We start from the raw sequence: 19,886 nt of genomic DNA on the forward strand, positions 1-19,886 counted from the left end.
ACTGAAGCCCATTATCTTCATTTTGCTTCTCTCATGCTGTCCTTTTCTTAAAATAGTAAACAATGATCAATAGTTTTGCAACCATTTCCTCCCCCTTAGTCCTTGGAATCAAATAAGACATATGAAAAAGCCTGCAAAGCATGCCCTGTTTAAGCATGGATACAACAATATTGTACTACTCGATGGTTAGCATTACACCAGAAATATGCAGAAGTGATCTGCTTAATTCTGAAGTGATGTTGCAACCAAATTGCAAAACACATGTGCAAAAAAGTGTTAATATGGTTTGTTAGATAAGGAAATCTAAACCAGTCAATGCAACTGTGCCAGCAGAAATTAGATTTTCTAAGGTGATAGCAATTACTACTCACATTATTCAAGCTTATGAAGTTCTGTACTGTATTACTTCTGCTTGGCATCTACATCATCCCTTCCTAGCTGCAGAAATATCTACATTGGTGGTATTCAACCTTATCGAGAATTGCACCCAGCCCAACAGCGATGGAGAGACTATACAATAACCAAGTCATTCCTTTATTCCGTGAGCCAAAATGCAGTTCAAAACAAGAATATTTGAGGGAAAAAGGAGAGCACACTCCCATATCTTCCTAATCTCTACAATCTAAATAAGGCAGTATTAATAGCCTCTTTTAGATCACACCCAGGAGGGCACCACTTTCATATTTCAGCTGTCTTCTCATTCACTGTTAGACCTGGAAGTCCAGTGCTGGATGACAGAAATATTTGTACAGTTAAATACCAGGAGAGAGGTACAGAAATATAAACACATCAGGAAACCACTTGAATGGGGAATTCACTTCAGACTGAAATAGCCCTTCAAGTCACAAAATGGAAAACTGCCTAGAAGTTTCCTTTCCTAACTTTACTCTCTCTTATCTGTCAGCCCAGGGATTTGGCCTGTCAGTCCCCTGGCAGAATTTTAAGCAGGTTTAGGTGCCTGCTCTCCATCCCCACATAAACAACAAATGTGCAGAACTGTTAATGTCAATTAGACTTCAAAAGCTTGCTGAAGGAAATCTCACTCAGGACCTCAGTGATTATTACAACCATCTCACTTGCCAATTCACCTTCCTCACCAGAAAGTTTATGAAGGGCAAAAAAAAAGTCTAAAAGTCCTTTTAATCACAAGTTAATAAAACCTATCTACAGTTAAGTAGAAGCTCTTTCACACCTCCTAGGCACAGGACTGTGAGAATCTTGGTTCACAATAACCACATTATAGCATTTTTTCAAGATGTTCATCAAAGTCTTTGTAAAAAGCCTCACTGAAAGTCTGCTCCAAAACCTTCCCTCTCTGATAATTAAGTCATGGGCAACATATAACCATTTTGTTCAGTTGCAAATATTGTCCTTAATCATTCTGTCTCCTCCCTTGTATAGGTGCAAATCTATATTTATACCTCTCTGGTATTCATGGAGAGGAACTACACACCATTTCAGCTTTTGTTCTGTTAAAAAAGCCAGAGTGGTCTAGGCTTTCTGCATAAAACAGACTCTCCATTCCCATTCTCTGCATTTGCTCCAATTTTAATGGATTTTTTTTTTCTTTTTAAGCATGCCTGACAATCTCTACTGCAGACAGAGTAATTATGACCTTGCATTGTGGTCAGTATACCCTTATCCTTACTGAAACTACCAACCACACATTTATGGCTACCAGCTCTACTACAAAATTCTGATCCTTCTCTGTGTCAATCGTCCTTCCATCATCAAAGTTAAATGTTTTTGTTTTTGTTTTTCCTTATTTTCTGTATAAACATTGCTAATACAAATGTCCATTAGGATCAGTCAAAAACCCACTCCATTATCAACCCCATTTACTGTTCTCTAGCCCATGCATCCTCAACAAGAACACATTCTTCCCCCCTTTTTGCCAGATCCTCGCTTACAGTACAATAATTGCATTAATCTGCTCCTGGGCTACATGGAAAATTACCTGTTATGCTACTGCAACTGTACAGTTGAGTGATAGCCACTGTACATGCCTCAGCTACAGAACCAGTTGTCTAATCAAAGAACAGTGGCAAGTTCCTCCTGTGTGAACTATGTATAACAAACCACATTGTATTTCTTCCATTTCCATTTATGTCTCTCTCCCCTTTTAATCTTCTCTTCAACATTTCTTCTGAATCTTTGCATCCCACTGAGGTCATACTAATAGTTGGTAATGGCGTGCCTCATTATTTTTCTTTTCATTAAACAGGTCCTATATGTGCCATTCACCAACCACACAGTGCTGCCTGATTTTATAACTGCACAAATAAACATCACTGAGGGAATTGTAGCTACATTTGCCAGCTCTTATGATCCCAGTCAAGCTGGGTATTAAATAATTTGTGTTGCTGCAACCCCTACTCAGCATGTGGTAATTTGTTCTCCTTCACTTGTTCCCATTACCCTGCTTTCACTGCCACATTCTATAACCTCCATGTTACTGAAAACAGCCAAAATACTCATTTTGCTTCTCACTAGACCTAGATTACCCTTAATCTCCTTAATACTCTTAGCCTTCTCCTTAAGCTATTAAAAACAAAACAAAACAAAACAAAACAAAACAAATAGGACTCTTTCTTTGCTCTTTGCTGCTTATCTAGCTAAAGGAAGATTACTGTTGTTACAGTTGATTACCTTTCCACAAATCTAGTCATCTTAATTTTGGGAACCCTGAATTTTTCCACATACTTCCTGACAAAACAGAGATGCAAATAAGAACTTGGGGACAGGTTGCAAGAAGAATTCAAAAGATGGGATCTGTCAAGCATATTTGGCAGAATGCATTTTTGGTTAGCATGGACCTGATGCATTTCAGTTGTTAATGAAAACAAAAACAAAACAAAACAACAAATAAACAAACAGGGAAAAAAAAAAAAAAAAGCTGCCTCTTTTCTCTCTCTGTCTCTTCCCAACCTCAAGATGCAGAAATCCCAGGAAGGGAGAGGCTAATGGCATAAAGAAGCAACTGTAACAGGGGGACGTGATTATTATTTTGTTGACACCCATCTATCTCCATATGTTTTAGCCCAGCTCTTCATGCTATGATTTTAGCTCAGGCTTGGACCTAAGGCACCAGATGAGGCAGTTCCTGCTTCTGTGACTAAGACTGGGGCACGTAGCATGCAGTAAGGGTTGTAAAGAGCACTGTCAGGTGCTCTTCACAGTATCAGGCAGCATCTAGTAAAATACACGAGTGGTACACATGAGAAGGGCAGAATCCTGCTGAGTGTTGAATGCTCCAACAATGTCTTTGTAAATTGGTTTCTCATCCAGGCTTCTGAAAATAATACGCTCATCAAAAAAAAAAGCTCTCCACAGCTTGCAGGAACAAGTCTATAACATATGGCAGAAAATGAGACTTCCTATACTTCTACAAAAGCTGTAGTCCCAAGGGCTCTCAGAGCAATTAGTGGAAATCAGCTGAGACACATGAGTACGTTTGGCTCTTCTTTCACCTTCATTCTGCTTTTACGATACAGGTCTCTAGTTAAATGCTTGACCTGGCAGATTTTTTTTTTACTGCTGGTGGCAAGACAGGTATCTTCAGGGCCCTTCTGGAAGAGAGCTGCACGTAAACAAAGGAAGCTGTAACACAGTTATCTGGACAAAACAATAATCATCAAATGAACAGCAGACAAGGGATTCAAAATATCTTTCTACAAAGGTGGGGGACAGTGGGAAGGAGTGAGGTGTTTTTCAGACACAGGGCCCATTTCATTCCTTGCACTATGACCCACATACCCACACTGTGTTGAGGTTGTTGTGCTGGCTACAATTTATTAGCAAGGCTGCAGAGAGGAATGAATTATGGTGTAAACTCTTCTCTACATCCCTGAGAGTAAGATGAACAGCACTGGCCTGAAACTGCAGCAAAGGAGTTAGACACAGGGAGTAATCAGCTCATGGGAATAACAGCAGAGATGAATGCCTGCAGTGCTCAACTCTTATTGGTGGTGATTTTTAACATCTGGACAAACAAATATGTCAGCATGGACCTCTTGCAGCCAGAAGGTGGATAAGAAGTTTGCTTGTCCTCCCTCTCAGCCTTGTTTTGATGGGTCTGAAGGCTGATGTCTGCCCACAGCAGCCAGTGGTGGTTGGAGAATTTCTTGTAGTTTCACTACTACTGTTATCCACGTTGTATTATCTTGACACATACTTATCTGAACTACAATTGTACTTTCAGTGTCAGGGTAGAGATAAAATCTTCCCCCATTTCCTTTAGTAGGAGCAGCATGGCACTTCACTGGACCTTGATGTTTTTCCTTTCTCTGTCTTGTCAACCACACATTCCTTTGCCTCCCCTTATTTGTCTTCTCCCTTCCTGTACTGTTGCAGTTCTTTCTCATCCTATAGAAGTTATAAAGCTACTTTGCTTGAAGGTGCTTGTGTTTTGCATGTTTGGTCTCCCAAAAAACTCCATTATTCCTCTCTGTCCTGGTGTGGTGAAAACCACTGAAGATAGAACCTAAAGCTGTGAAGCCCATTTTGAAGAACATAAACCTCTCTAATCTCCCTCTGCGTGAACAGGACTAAGATTATTCAGTGAATCACAGCACCAAGCCCATTAATTCTGGTGAATCTCTGGGCCTGATTCTTTCACCTATTCTTATAGGTAGTGACTAGGCCTGCTTTTTAAGCCACATTATGATCGTGTCATTCAATGAATACCAGAAGAAAAAAGAAAATAGATGTAACAGAGATAAAGTCAGATATTTTAGAATCCAACTTGAAACAGTTTCCTTAGACAACAGGAATCCTCTCATCCAGCACTTGTACTGTTGCTTTATGTATAGATACCGGCCAGGCACAGGTAGCCTAACAGAAAACATATTTCACCTCTGTTTGTTATGCTTCTTGCACTTGGGAGAGTTGCAGTTGCTTTTTTACTAACTGGACTGTTCTTTCCCTGGGTTTACAAACCTTATTAGGCTTAGAATTAGCTCCTCTGAAAAATTAATGCTCTGCCAAAGATTATAAAGGATAAGTTTAAATAGTAGTGAGTGTCAATTTTCATCATAGACAGTTAGTAAAGACATATGAGAACATTCACAGGCATCTTTGCATAATTTCATTATTAGTTCTATTCCTCAGGATGTGAAAAAACAAGAACCACTAAGATTAAGGGGATAAGGAACTGAAATGTTTGATTGTGACAAAATCCATTCTTTAAAAACAGGCTGAAGAGCAACAATTGCTGCTCAGGCTTACCATTGATTAGTGTGCTCTCACCAAAACAGAAGTGCAACAGACTTGATGACAGTGCTTTTTCTGCTACAAGACCAAAGATAAGAACAGAAAATAATAATAATAAAAAACTATATAAGATGGATTTATTATTAAAATATTTATTTGGTAGTTAAGTAGCACAGTGCCTTAACAGATTCACAGAAATCTTTGAGATCTTAAATAGCAAAAATATGCTGCAAGAGAGATCAGTTACTTAGAGCAGCCACAGAAATTTGCTGCTACCAGAAAGCAGAATGATATAGCATATCACACAAAACCATTTGTTCTCGTGAACTGTCATACTCCACCTGAATCTGAAATACAGGGCTGAATTTGGTCCAAAGTCTGAGAGTCTTTTGCAAGCAGAATGCAAAGCCTGATCCTGCAGATTTTATTTCATAACATTGTGTTCATTACAAAAAGCAGTCCACCATAGTTTATTAGGCCTACCAGTTTCAAATAATTTAATTGCAGAATATGGTACTAGACAGCCGTGGAGAATAAAACAAAGGAGAAATAAATAAATAAATAAATAAATAAATAAAGATATACAGCTAAGGGATAGTAATGGTGAAGAGGCAAATAGGAAGTCCTTGTATGCTATTATAGGCCTGTTGTAGTGCCAGAGGAGAAAAAGGGTTTCTGTAGAACACAATGGCTGCAGCATGGACAAAGTGCAGTCTGAAGAGTAGAGAGGAAGCTAAGGTCAGTATGAAAGACTACAGTTTTCATGACAAATAAATGTATGATCCATGATTTGCAGCAGGTGTAAACTGCCCCATCTCCACTGACACGCTGGCAAGATGAGAAGAGGCCCTGCCTTGTTTTCCACAGTTACCTAATGAAGAAAGCAGCACCCAGCCTGGCCCTCTATTATTCATGTAGCACTTTAGCAGTGTTTGTTCATTCTTGAAGATCTTACTTCTCTCAGATAATTTCAGCTGAATCTCATCGATCTATATTTAGAAATAAAATGAGATTAATGCCAGCTGGTACATTGGTTTCCCAGAATTTACAAGGTAGTTTACAATGGGTGCTGAAGTCACAATGCTCATCACCCTATCTCCACCAAACAAAATACAGACAGGGCTGTTGCTTGCACGTATCTGGAGGCATTGCACACAAGAATAAATGATAGCTGTTAGAGTGTAATAAGAATGAACCCAGCTGCTGAAGGGACCATTAAACGTGTCACAGCTAGTGCTTCAGAGATTCCTTATGGTTGTTCATGCTGATTGTGTAAGCTCCAGATTCTGTAGCTCTCATGGGGCACAGTGTGAAGGGCAGCTGTGTGCTGGCTCTGGGAGGTTTGACTCTGTGATACACAATGCTCTTTCCCCCCTTGTTAGTTACGATAATTTACTAAGTACACTGGGAATCAAACAGCAAAATATGTGGGAAACCACAGCATCATTAATGGCTTATGAGCGGATTACGATTGTTTAGTCCTGGCCCAAAAAGAAACAGATACTTTATTTTACTGTTTCAAAAACTGGCACTGGTCCCATCAAGAGCACAGTATCAGACATTCAAGAATGCAAGGGGGGTTACAGGAAGGGAGAGCAAAGAGGGACTTGTGAATTCCTCCTGTGTAAAGGACAGTTGGCCCAATTATCCATTAAGTAAAACTTCTAATGATTTACATGAAGAAATTGATCTTGAAGCAGGTATCAGGTCTTAGTAAAACATCCATTGCAATTTTACCTACATGACTGAAAGGAAAAGGCCAGTGTTTGGCTAGAACAGCTTGCTGCAGGGCTGCATGTTTGCCAAGGCTGCAGTCGGCAGATTACAGGAGTGCATAGCACGAGTAGGAAGAAAGGATGAGGGTTCACTGCTTTCAGTAGCACTGAGATGTGTTCTGAATGGAAGTAACCATGAAATAATGATTTCAGCAGGCAAGACCTCTTGCTCTTTACTGTTACAGATGAGAGACGTGAATGTATTCTTGCTTAAAACATGTCCAGCCTTTTTCTTCTGCCTTTATCCATGATTCCTACTGAGGCAGTGGAGCTCTCTATTATTGTAGCTTCAAGGCTAAAAAATAATAATAATAAAAAAAAATAAATCACCAATTGAAAAGAAAAAATATCAAGTCTTTTGAACTATACCCCACCTGCTAAGAACAAAAGAAGGTCTTGTATATTTAAGACTAAACAAAAAACATTGTTACAACAAATTCAAATAATGGTGTGAATAATGGTGAGCATAGATAGAGAAGTTCCTCAGAAATCTCAGGTCCACAGGCACAACAGGGTGTTGGAGCAGCGAACCTGCTCTTGTACAGTGCTGTGGAGCATCCTTCACTTCTCATCTGCAGGCACTGAGCAGATACCAGCTGGCATGATTTGGCCTTTACATTCCCATCTTTTGTGGAATGTGTAAGAAAGTAGAAGCCACACACATCTGTACTAAAGGCTCAATTTTAATCTCAGTCACAGGAACATACTAGCTTGCACTGACACAGCTGGTCTTTGCTGAGAGCAGGACACCATTTAAGATGAAAACAAGCTCTTTGCCTAGCAAAATATCTACAAAGATTTCATTTTATTTTTTAACGGTTTTGTGTTTACGCTTTCAGGCTCAGCAACACAGCACAAAAGATCTTAGAGAGGAAAATATACAAAGAGTGTTCTTTTTGTTGTTTGTTTGTTTGTTTGTTTGTTTGTTTTTAAATGGTTACAGAACAGGCTATTTTATAGATGATTGTGTAATTTTTTAGTTGATGGTTACTTTCATTTACAGGGTAAGACAAGCTATTTAGAATTTTTGTTTTGTCATCAGTTCAATTTCTAAAAATAAATGAATAAATGTATCTTGCCACAAGACATTGGACATGTGCCTTCTATTCACATGTATAGCTCTACAAACAACTCTACGTTGAAGCCAATGCCGGGACAGGCTTCACCTACATTTAATCTTACACGCTGAATACGTAGTTTGATAGCAATAGAATTACTCAGTGCATAACACTAAAGATCAATAAATCTGCAGTGTCCAGGTCTTGAATTAATAGTTTACTGTCTGGCTGAGCTACAAGTGCACAAAAGCGATGGCACGGCTCAGAGTAAATATTTAATGGGACAGCCAGCTCTCCTGGGGACGCCTGTGGAGAACCGCCGGGGCTGGGGGCACACCGAGCAGCGGAGCGCGCCCCCTCGGGCGTTTCCATTTTATTTTATTATTTATTTGGCGCTTTGTTTTGAACACGGCCTGGCTTGGCTTTGTTTTGTTTTGAACCCGGCCTGGCCTCGGGGAGGAGCCTGCTGCAGGCAGGGCGCTGTGCGCGGTCACCACGGCGACAGGGACGTGGCGAGCCGAGGGAGGGACGAGGGAAGGAGACGGCCCCTTCCTCCTCCTCCTTCTCGTCCTCCTCCTCCTCTTCCTCCTCCTCCGGCCGGGGCCGGGGCTCGGAGGCTGCGGATGAGGCGGGCGAGGGCGGTGCTGGCGTGCTGCCTGCTGCTGGGGCCGGCCTTCCCCCTCGTCCTGCTGCTGCTCTGACATGAGCCGCGGCCGGGGGCCGGCCGGCCGGAGCCGCAGGGAGCCCCGCTCCGCTGCCACAGCCTCCGGCGGGGGACGATGAGGAGCCCGGGCGGGCTGAGATGGGAGAGAGCATGTCCAAGCGGCTGAAGCTGCAGCTGGGCGGCGAGGCGGAGATGGAGGAGCGGGCTTTCGCCAACCCCTACGCCGACTACCAGCCGCCGGCGGCGGAGGGCGCCCCGCGGGACAAGGCGACGCCGGGGGACGAGCCCCTGCCCTTCGGCACCGACGGCAAGGTGAGGCGGCGGGGCTGGAGCCACAGTGGGGACGGAGAGAGAGCCACACACAGCGCGGATCTCCTCGCTGCCTGCAGAGCCCCGAGCAGCCGCTCCGTGCTGCATCATCCTCCTGCCAGGGGAAGCACCGCATGGTGACACTGCTGGGCGTGCACATGGGCAGGGAGCAAAGCCAACTTCACCTCGACTTACTTGCAGCTTGGGGATCCGTGGTGATGCACGGCTGTCAGAGTAGCCTCGTGAAGCAGCGTAGTGCTGAGCATCACAAAAATGAGCAGGACTCCTCGCTCGGGGTCAGGGTGAGGCAGTTAAAGGTCTCTGAAGTAGGAGCAGGGACTGAAGTTCATAAAGTTGTGTGTGGCTAAGCCAGGTGCACAAAAAGGAGAGCTTTGGGGGTCTGCTAGACCTCACCGCAGCTGTCAGAAGAAGAACTTGGCGCTGGAAAAGGTTTAAAAAGCAAGGGTAGATGTGGAAGTAAAATCTGAATTGTTTTTACAGAAATCCCAGGTAGCATGCTCAGTGTTGATTTAAAACTTTTTTTTTTTTTTTTCCCAAAAGACAGTTATGGTTTATTTATTTATTTGTATCTGGGTTAGTATATATATATATAAAAAAAAAACAAACAAGCACGTATGATGATGAGTTGAAGTGTGAAGGGGGAGGGGAGGGCTTTGCTGTGTACAAAGGTGTGAAGCTCCTGTGGAAAAAAAAAAAAACAAAAACACAACAACAACCCATCTTCTATACTGCACTAAAGCAGCGCAACTACAGCAACTTTCAGTAGGCTTACTCTGATTTTTTGCAACTGTACGTTTCACTGGAGAAGGCAGATCTGTGCCTACGTTTTCTTTTCTTTCTGCATCTGCAGAATCTGAGGAATTGTCCTATGTATTACAGAGTTAGATCGTGGCTATCAGTATGTCACTATTCATGTGTAGTTGTACTGTTGGTAGTGTTTGCATATTGTCAGTCCTGATGCCATCCTGACTTTTTTGAGACTTCTTGATGAGTATTTTAAGGTGCTCTTTTTTGTTTTGTTTTGCTTTGCTTTGCTTTTTGCATTTAACAGGCTCCAGTGCAGTCAGAGAAACATCTTAGCCTGCCTAAAGGCCCTGTGAAGGTAAAAGGACTTTACACAGGGTAGGGAGTGTGTTCTGTAAACTGCTCTACACAGTAGCACAGGTTTCTTAAAAATTAAAGTGGCTTTCAGAAGCCCTCAGTGCATTGCGTCTTTTTTTTTTTTTTTTTTTCCCTCCCATCTGCTGCTCTGTGTGATGGTGAGAATTGAGTGACTCACGTAATGACAGCCAGAAGGATGCGGGGTTCTGCTGTTGTCGTGGAAGGCGATGCATTATTAATCCCTCCATTTGATTTCATAAGCTGCCACGGTTGCCATCGAAAATTTCTAAATAAAATAAAAGGACGAGAAGCTCTTCAGATTGTTGTCTGAAACGTGAGACAATTGGGACAGGGTGCTGCATGTGGAGGTGTGTGCGTGCTGCTTGGATGCATGAGGTATGGTGCAGGAAGCCGGGGTGCATGGGAACAGCAGAAGAGCAACCAAGGCTTTGGCCTGCTGATTTGCCATCTTGAGAGTAGTTGCAGTAATAACGACTCTTTCAATTAAATACACATATATCCTGTAACTCTTTTTATTTTGATACGGACCCCATAGAGATACTTTAGCCTGGAAAAGTACCTATAGATGTCAGAGTGGTCCAAAAGTTTAAAAAATAATGTAAATAGTCGGGGGCGGGTAGAGAAATAAATAGCCATAAACTCAGAACAAAGCATATTCCCTACTTCCTGGGGAAAATCAGTTTGTCTTTTAAGGTTCATTTAATTTTTAATGTGTTGTAAGTGCTTATTGGGGAAGGTATTAATATTTGAAAAGCAGATGTTCTGATATTTTCCTTGCATCCTAGGTAAGTCTAGTTATAAACCCACCTGTTCTTAATTACAGGGTATTATAATACTACAACATTAGGGTATGGGTCCCTGCAGTCTGGGACCCAAAGAGTAATTCTTGTGAGCAGCATTGTGCTTTGCTTTCCCTTTCCAGCTGAACTGGAGCAGAAGCAACCTTCGCCTTCAGTTAATGTCAAGACTTGTGGGTGTTGTGTCGCCCTTTAGATGCTGGCTGGGGACTGCGGGTGGGTAAGGCTGCACAGGCTTGTGCAAAGCAGGGCTGGTGGCCAGTTGTCCTGACTCAGAAGCCATTTATCAAAATGTTTTTTGTAGCAGAGGGCTTCAGAGCTGTTGTGGGTTTCCTGGGAAGGGGAATGGTGGGGAAGGCTCGCTGGTGAGGGGTTTGTTTGAGGACAGGTCTGTCCTGACTTTTAAAGCTCACGATGCTTTCTGGGAAAAGCTATTGTTTAATGGGGATAGGGAATATTTCCTTAGGTTATCTTTTGGGTGATTGAGTGGTGCTCAGTTTCCTGGTGTTTTCTCAATAACCTGTTCTGATCATTCATTTCTCTGGCTTTTCAGTCTCCATCCTCTTGTAAAATTTCCAATAAAAACAAAATCCTACTCCACAGCACTCTGCATTTGTTGGAAGGCCTCTCTGGGCCTTTCAGTTGTCACGCTGAGAGCACCAAGCTCTCTCTGTTGTGGGACTGACTCTGCAACCACTTACACTAATGGGAATCATAACATTTGTTGCAACACAGGCAAAATCAAACCTCTAGAGCCAATAAATGTTTCTTCCCACCTTCTTGTTGTGAGATCTGCATTCTCTGAGATTGCCACTCTTCTCACCATTTTCTGGCATCCCATGTCAAGTGTGTGCTATTTTAATAGAGACTACAAATACATATATTAATATATACATTAATCATGTAATAATCACATTCCTGTTTAAGGAAAGTTTGCTTTTCTTCTTGGGACTCTTGGTCAAAATTCAACGTGAGAATCCCTTTTATTGCACTTCATTGTGCATTACTACCTCAAAAACATCTGATTAAGTTGTCTCACATCTATCCAGTCTTTACCAGTTTCTAGTTTTATCTCGCAGACCTGTTTGTTAACGAGTTGTTACTCTGGCTAGTTGCACAAGCAAGTGTAATAATACACCCTTTTGTGTGTGTGTGTGAAGATAAACGAAACTTTAATATACACGGTATTTGGGTCTGACCACACAACATCGATGTACTGTCAGGTTCATTACGTGGAATATACCTGCTGTCTATGTATCAAAATAATTTAGGCAGTATTGGGAAAGGTTTTAGCTTTTTTCCAGCTTGTGGACCACCTAAAAATGTCCCAGTGAGGGTGGAGACATCTGTGTAGTGAGTAAATGTAAATCCTACGTGCAGGATTTATTACACACAATAGTTTTTGATCTCTGTGCCTTTCAAGAAGGCATGTCTATCAAGAAGGCAAGGCTGTTGTTTGCCTACAGCTATTGTTTTTCTTTTTCTCCATCCCCTATTTTTTCTTTTTTTTTCCTTACTATCACATTTATGGAACTAGATGCCAGATCATTGAAAAAACAGAGCAATGTGTTCTACAGACAGCAGCATTTCAAGTAATTTTTCAGCATGTGGTTTTGCAGAACTGGCATTTATTTCTGGAAGAACCTAATTGAGAAACAGCAGGGACCTGTGCTGAACTGTTTCAGGGATTGGATGAGGAAAATTCTTGGTATCTGGTATTTTCAGAGCAGGAGAGTTGCTCTTGGAGCTGTAGCAGTTGCTTGTTTTAGGTTAAAAAGAAAGCGAAACTTGGTTTTCCGTGCAAAAAGGCAGGCCGCTCCCCAGCGGAACATGGGATCCTGCTGGCATTCCTTTGGGGCTGCTCTTGCAGGAGCCCTGTGGAGGTGAGTATGAGATTTCATCCCACGTCAAGAAACCTGTGCTCCAGCACACAGTGTGCGAAAGCTGGCTCCCTTACAGGCAGTGGCAAAGTTCCCATTGATTGCAGCAATGCCAGGATTTCACGTTTCAGTACTGCTCTGACTTTTTATTTTTTTTTCCCCACTCTCCCTTATCAGTGACTGTTGTACCCCTTGTGTAGTCTTCTGTGTCAGTTTGGTTTTTGAATGAACCCTTGCTGGAGCTCTATTTTCTTCCTTGTGAAATGCTCCTCGCCTGAAAGGCAGCCCAGCACCATTTTGTCTCCTGTTCTACACATACCAACATTAACGTCACTTCTCTCTGAAATGCCTCTTCTGTTTCATCTCCGTTCGGATCAGGTTAGCCAGGAGTGTTTTGCTTGTTCAGGAGGTAGCACCCTGCCCGTAGACCATCTCTTCTTCTGAGACCATCTCGCATCTCCTGTGTTATCAAGTCACCTCCTTCTTCGGTCTACTCTTGCACATAGCATCGGTCCTACAAAAAGCAACTGAGCAAAATGAAACAGCTAATGATAAAAAAATATATATATTAGTAGAAAGGCAGTGGTTTTGGGAGCCACTGGTGGCAAGAAAAACATGTATTGGCAACTCGTTAGGAAGCTGAGCTCAGTTCTGTGTCTTGCTACGCGTCTGCACAAGTTACTTGGCATAGATGTGGCACAATGCAAATAAATACTGAGAGGTGTTTTTGAAAAATATATCAGCATCTAAAAGTGTCTTTGAAAAAAGCAAACAAAATAACTCACCCTGCATCTGTTATACCAGAGTATTACTGATTTCTGTGCACAAAAGGAGTGCCATGAGCTCTCACAGTTGCACTGTCAGACTTAACATAAGCAGAGTAATATCTAGTCCAAATGTGCATGCTTTTAAAACTCATAAGACTTTTAAGTTCCAGACTTCTCTTCCCTTCCTGAAATTGTAGTACAAGCTGCATACATTGCAGCCGTGTGTTTCCTCATCTGCTCTTGGTGCTGCTTGCTTCGAAAATCGCAGCTGCAAAGCTGGATGTGATCATAATGGGGAGGTGGTTCAGTAAGAATCGGTACGTTATTCTGATGTCAACTGCAAGTGACATTTTATAGGGGATTTTTATTCACATCCTGGTGTGTGTGTGTGTAATTTTTGAGATGGGTTTACAGAAAAGATCACTTAAGTTCTTTTTAGGAACTTTGCAAATGGAAGAAAGCAAATAGGGGAAGGAGGTAATAATGCTGACAAGGACAGCAAAATTTGGAGGCTGTCATTAGTGCCAAAGCTGAGTGGGGTTTTATATACCTACATTCCTTACATTCTTTGTTGGCTTCAGAAGGCTTTGCATTGGGATGTAGGTTGGCATGCTGCCTCACTGCAATGGAAACAATGATGTGGTTCAAATAAATCACAAAACAATTAATTTGTGACACCAACATGTTTGTATTTTTCTGCAGTGTTTTTGTTTCGTGCAGATAACGAGCCTTTCTTGTTACCATAAGCAATGTGGCTCAGGGTTGTGATGGGTATTACTGGGGATTAGTGCTCATGTTTTGTGTTTTTGTTGATCTAAAACTTGAGCAGTGGTTGGGGTGGTAGTGCTTGTTCTTCCTTCAGCAGCGGAGGAATAATGCAGCAGTTGAATTCCTGGAGAGAGAAGTTTCTACTTGTTAAAGAAACTCTTCTGCCCCTGTTACCACCCAGTCTGTTGTGAACCAGGAGTAAGTGTCATACAGGATATCAGAGGCCAGCTATCCTGGTTTTTGTTTCTCCCAACAAGAGTCACCGGCAGAAAAGGCCGAATGCCAGCTGGAATCATCCTCCTGAAACGAATATGCTCCTCGTGAAAATCAATCTGTGCTCAACACGAGCTAGTGCGCTTCATGCTCAGCTGTAATGCTGCCATAAGATTCCTTGAAGGAGGTTTGTAAATCTTAAAAACCCACCTTTCAACATTCAGTTCTTTGTGTAATTAATTTGTTCTGTGACACGTAAGCATCTGTTAAAAGCTTACAATGGAATCCTACCAGATGAACAGCGACAGTGCTCTGTTGTTAGAGCTTCAGAGCAAAAAGAAAAGATAAAAAATGCAAGCAGTGGTGGAGGCGTAGGTAGCTGGGGAAAACTTTGCTGCCACGTGTGATCTATTCACACTGGCACGAGCTTGGGAGTAGCTTTGTTTGGGCTGATAAACGATTATAATTGTAATATAAAAAAAATCCTTTCATCTTTCCTTTTCCAAGTGCTGAATCAAGATAGGTAAGTCACAGATCCCATTTTAGAGAGGGAGGTGCCAGCCTGAGCTGTACAACTTCTGTGGGACTGAGGTTTCAAACAAAGCAGAACCCAGGTGTCCCGATATCCTAGTCCTCTCCTTCTGCCTCTAAGTAGTTTGATTAAAAAAAAAAAAAATAACCTGATTGAGTAGCAGTAGGTGTCTTGTCAGAACAAAAAGCCTGCACGAGATGTGCAGTAGGTACACAAACCCCGTCTTTGTTCACTCTTGTTGGACAGACTGAGTAGTGAGCCTGGGTGCATTTGTGCTGATTTCCTCATGCTGCTTTGCCATATGCCGTGGCACGGCTGTCTGGGGGAGGAGAGATGCCCTGCGCTCGGGAGAGGTTTTGCTCTGTGCTGAGACTTCGCTGAACTGGCTAAGAGGCTTGAGGGGATGACGCTGTGTGTGCACGGTATGGTTTCCTAGCAAAAAGGTGCTGAATGCCACATTAAGGCCAAAGAGCACATGCCAGGTGCTCACCGTGTTTGTTTCCTGCTTTTGGAGTTACCAGGAAGGTCAAGGGAGCTCTTGCTCATTCTTAGGGCAGGTGAGAGGGGTAAGTGTGTGACATGAGTTATAATGGCACAACTTCCCTCTCCCTCCTTATCTTGCCGTCATAACATGGATTTGGGCCCTAGAGATTTCTGAGTGTTTCAGAGGACCTGTATGATCCCTGCTATCTTTCCTATTTCCAAATCTATCAAGTGGATGTTTGAATTCACTGCTTGCTATTTGAAGTTGCACTCCGAACAAGAGTGCTTTGAGTAATTGGTTGCAGAGCAGCATTTGGGATCTGCCATTTGACTGAACCCTTCCCTGTTGGGACGTGCTGTAATCAAACAAGAGCTTGCCTTCCTAACAAGCTAGCTTCTCCTTCTCTAGTGGGAAACCATTCTTCTTCTCTAGTGGCTGCAGATGGGCTGAATGCTAAACCAAGCCTTCGCAAATCCGACTCGTTCTAGCTGGTGCTTGGGAGCAGACCGAGGCAGCAAGTGGTGGATGGAGGTGGAGCACTGTTCAGAAAGCAGTAGTGGGTGCTCAACGCGAGCTGACAAGCAGCCAAACTGCATCGTGCCGTTTTTCTGGATGCTGAGACCATTGTGTTGGGACTCAGTTTGGGAGGTGGGGGAGCTCTGCTAGCTCTCATGTTGCTAGCAAGTTTCCTTCTACCTGCTCCTGCCTGCATAACTAAGATATGAATGCCAACTGTTGTATGCTTAGGTGTTTCTGTAGAGGGTAGAGAAAGAAAATTCAGGAAATATTTCTTGGTGTCATGAAGTTTTTGTACATCTTCAGAGTGATGCAAATATCCAATAATGATAAAGCTTTTCTTATAGCCCAGGAAGGGAAGGGGTGGGGTTTTTTTTCCTCTTTTTCAGGCTCTACTTATTAAAAACTCTATATTTGAGTTAAAAGTTTATCAGTAAGTCATATAATTTATAATATATGTTTATGATAATACATTCTTGAGTGTTTTCCTAGATGTTCCCACTGCAAATGTAACCTCGTCCTGTAAAGGAACTTCTTGAACACGCTTTCCTGTGGTAGTTATTAGGGCAATAAATTCTAGTTAATTGACGATTTCCATGTCCCGTAGTCTTAAGGGAATAGTCAGTAAAGCATCTTAGGTTTAATAAGAGAGGAAATGATGGCAGTGATACAGTCTCCTGTGTAATATTTCATACATAGTATCTGTAAACTTTTCTTGCTCAAAAGTAAAAGCAAGCAATGAATAAGATCAAAGGTTTGTTTCCTCAGCTTCATGCCGAAGGCAAAATAGATGAGCTGAAGCTGCCAAGCTGCTTTTATCCATCTTCTTTGTGTCTAGCTTATTCTTTTAGGTAGTCATTCTTAAATAGTTTGCTGCTTTTAACAACCTCCTCTCATGATAAAGTATGCCAATCCTAATAGTGTTTTGGTGAGAGGAGAGATCAAGGAGCAAGAGGAAGGGCATTTTATGGCTCTGAGATGACTTGCCTGGTGGTCGCAGACTGGGAAATCAAACAGAGCCTTGGATTTAAAAAGAAAATGTGGATACATCATGGGTGATGTGATTAAGCACATCATTTAAGATGATGGTTTGATCTTGCCTTGGCTGTCTCAAATATGAGCATCTATTTTTCTTTAGCTGTTTCCTTGACACTGCTGATTGCTGCAGATAGTATTTTTTTCCTCAAACAAAGAAGTGGAGCAGCTGGCTTCTTGGATTCATTCCTTTCCTGGCTCACTCCCTTTTCTCCTTTCCTTCTTTCAGGTCAGCACTCAGTTCACAAAACGGATCCAGACCAAAATCAAGGACCTGCTGCAGCAAATGGAGGAAGGGCTGAAGACAGCAGATCCACATGACTGCTCTGCCTACACTGGCTGGACTGGTGAGAAAGCTGGAATGTGAATGTTTCATAAATGTTGTGTTTTCCTTGAAGGAGCTTCAGATAAGGGAGCAGCAGAAGTACTATGATACAGTCATTTATATGAGTTGTTTTAACTCTGGAACCTTGGTCACTGTTGTCTGGGAATGACTTTCACTGACTTCAGTGGACAAGGGATCTCATTACAGAGAGATAATATGCTTTTGTATATTGAGATCTGTGTCCTGCAAAAGGAGCGGATTTTTTAAGGCTATTTCTTTTGGGTTACCTCTTTTTTTTTCTTTTAAGGATTTCTTAAAATTTATTATTTTTTTGTTCAACTGACTTACAGTTAGTTAGCAGTTCTCTAATGATAATCCTCTAATCGTTGAGGAGAGGGTGCTCTGTGCCCAGATGCCTTAAAACCTGCAGTATGGGTTAGTTCTGCTTGTTCTGTCTGTACAAAAAAGGTAAAATGAGTGTGCAAGGAGGAGGAGTATGGAGGTAGAGTTGCAAGATTTGTGATGTATATGAAGATAAACAGGCATGTGCTGGTTATCACAAGGCACCGTGATTCCTGGAGCTTTGCATCAGCATTACAGATGCTGTCCAAGTGTGAATGAGCCCTCTGATCCTTTAGGCAGAGCCTGCAGTTGTCAAGCCTGACACAGACACTGCTCTTCAAGCTGCCAAAACGCTTTTCCATCTTGGCCTCCTAAGTGCCACTCTGCTACTTACAATGGCATATTCTATTCCTGCTCTGTCTAGCTCACGCTTCAGACATACTTCTGCTTTTAGCACAGAGTATTTGAAAAGTGCCATGAGCAGATCTGGTCTGTTATCCTTGTGTCAGGGAGGGGGGGAGCAGCCTCGAAAAAAAAAACAGGCTTTGCCCGTGCTTAGCCTCAGTTCTGGCAGTGGAAGTGTAAAATGTCTTCGCTTTCTTTCTTCTTGATATTTCAGCGCAGATGGTGTGGTGGGCGGGTGGGTGGGGAAGTTTTGGACAACTCAGATTGAAGCGATAGATGCGTTTCAAGGTCTAAAAGCGAGCGGGTGCAGAGGAGCTGAAGGGGTGGGCATCCTGGCAGCGACACTGCAAATCGGCTCCCGGGGAGCCGCGCTCTGACACCGTGACTGACAACACAAGTCGCAGCCGATGAAGCAGAGCGTGCTGAAAATGAGTCATAAGCTAAAAGTAACACAGCCATCATTAGCTGAAACGAGAAGATAGATGAACAAGCAACGCAGCCTAATGAAAGTGGTGTTTTTCCATCCTGCAGAAGGATAACCGACATTACTCCATGCTGTAAACTTCTTTCAAGGCTTCTCTGGAGTTAACTCTGAATAAAAATACTTAAATGATCTAGATTTTTAAATACTTCCTCTCAAACTTCTTGCAGCAGTTTACTTGAGTGTGCAAATCAGAAAGTAAAAGCAGTGCTGAAAAGAACTGTCCTGCTTGTTACGTACCAAGTCTAGACGAACCTGGCTGGCAGTGAACAGTCCTGAGTATTGGCTTGTATTTTATGAAGCATCTTTTAAAATCCTGAAGTGTGTGTTGTTAAAGCCCATGTTAGAGTCCATCTTGCTTATGCAAGTACTGTTTGTACATGCCAGAAGTCTTGGAGGAGCTGCTTCGAGGGTTTTGCACCAGGAAGGGTTGGATGAGCTGGGCCTCAGGGCTACCTTTTGACCACCCCTCGATCAAACCCAAGTATCCGCACAGCTGTTGCAAGATAAAAAAGAGTTGTGGAAATCCCAGACAGGCCAGCAGCCTCAGAGGCAACATTTTCTTGTTGCTGCTTTGGCAGGAATGATAAGTAGACCACAAGCTTCTGTGCCACTGAATCGACCTAACCAAGCTCAGCAGCAGACCTCTTGGAGCCATCTGTAAAAGCCTGTTCAAGGCTGATCTGGAGAACATTTTAGGGTGCTCCACCACTCTTGTGGTGCCATTCTTATATTCCTCAGAAAGTCTTTCTGTGGAGCTAAGTGGTTCTGGCTTGCTCCCCACTTTAGCTATGGCACGGAAGAATGCTCTGCCTGCTCAGAAGAAAGAGGAATTTGTGGTCAAGAAGTAATTTTTTTTTTTGCTTGTGTATGTGCAGTTGGCCAACAAACAGCTTCTTAGATGCATTTGTTTCACTTTCTTAAATCTACATTGTTGCCATTGGGTTGGGTTTTGTTTTGTTTTCAAGGAAAACTGTATAATGAGCATAATGGAGTGAAGCTTGATTTAACCTTCCAGCATTTTCCTAGCATGTGTTTGCCTTATGGTTTTTACAAGCTAGCTTAAATTGTAGAAGCTCATAATCTTATAACCGTTCTAAGTGTTTTGCAATAAAGAACTTGGCAAGTTGAAGCCAAGAACTCATCAAAAGACCCTTTTAAAAATCAAATGGGAAATAAGT

The 19,886-nt window shown here is 42.4% G+C and overlaps 1 protein-coding gene across 1 annotated transcript in view; it reads left to right on the forward strand.

The window, feature by feature from the left end:
• Positions 1-8,626: 8,626 nt before the first annotated feature.
• Positions 8,627-19,886, forward strand: part of LANCL2 (LanC like glutathione S-transferase 2) — a 29,317-nt gene continuing 18,057 nt past the window's right edge. The window contains exons 1-2 of the mRNA XM_084509242.1: positions 8,627-9,020; positions 17,382-17,499. Coding sequence (XP_084365368.1) covers positions 8,847-9,020; positions 17,382-17,499 — 292 coding nt within the window. The 5' untranslated portion in view covers positions 8,627-8,846. The remainder of the gene's footprint in view (positions 9,021-17,381; positions 17,500-19,886) is intronic.

This window comes from Aythya ferina, assembly GCF_964211825.1.
Source record: "Aythya ferina genome assembly, chromosome: 2".
Classification (NCBI taxonomy): Eukaryota; Metazoa; Chordata; class Aves; order Anseriformes; family Anatidae; genus Aythya; species Aythya ferina.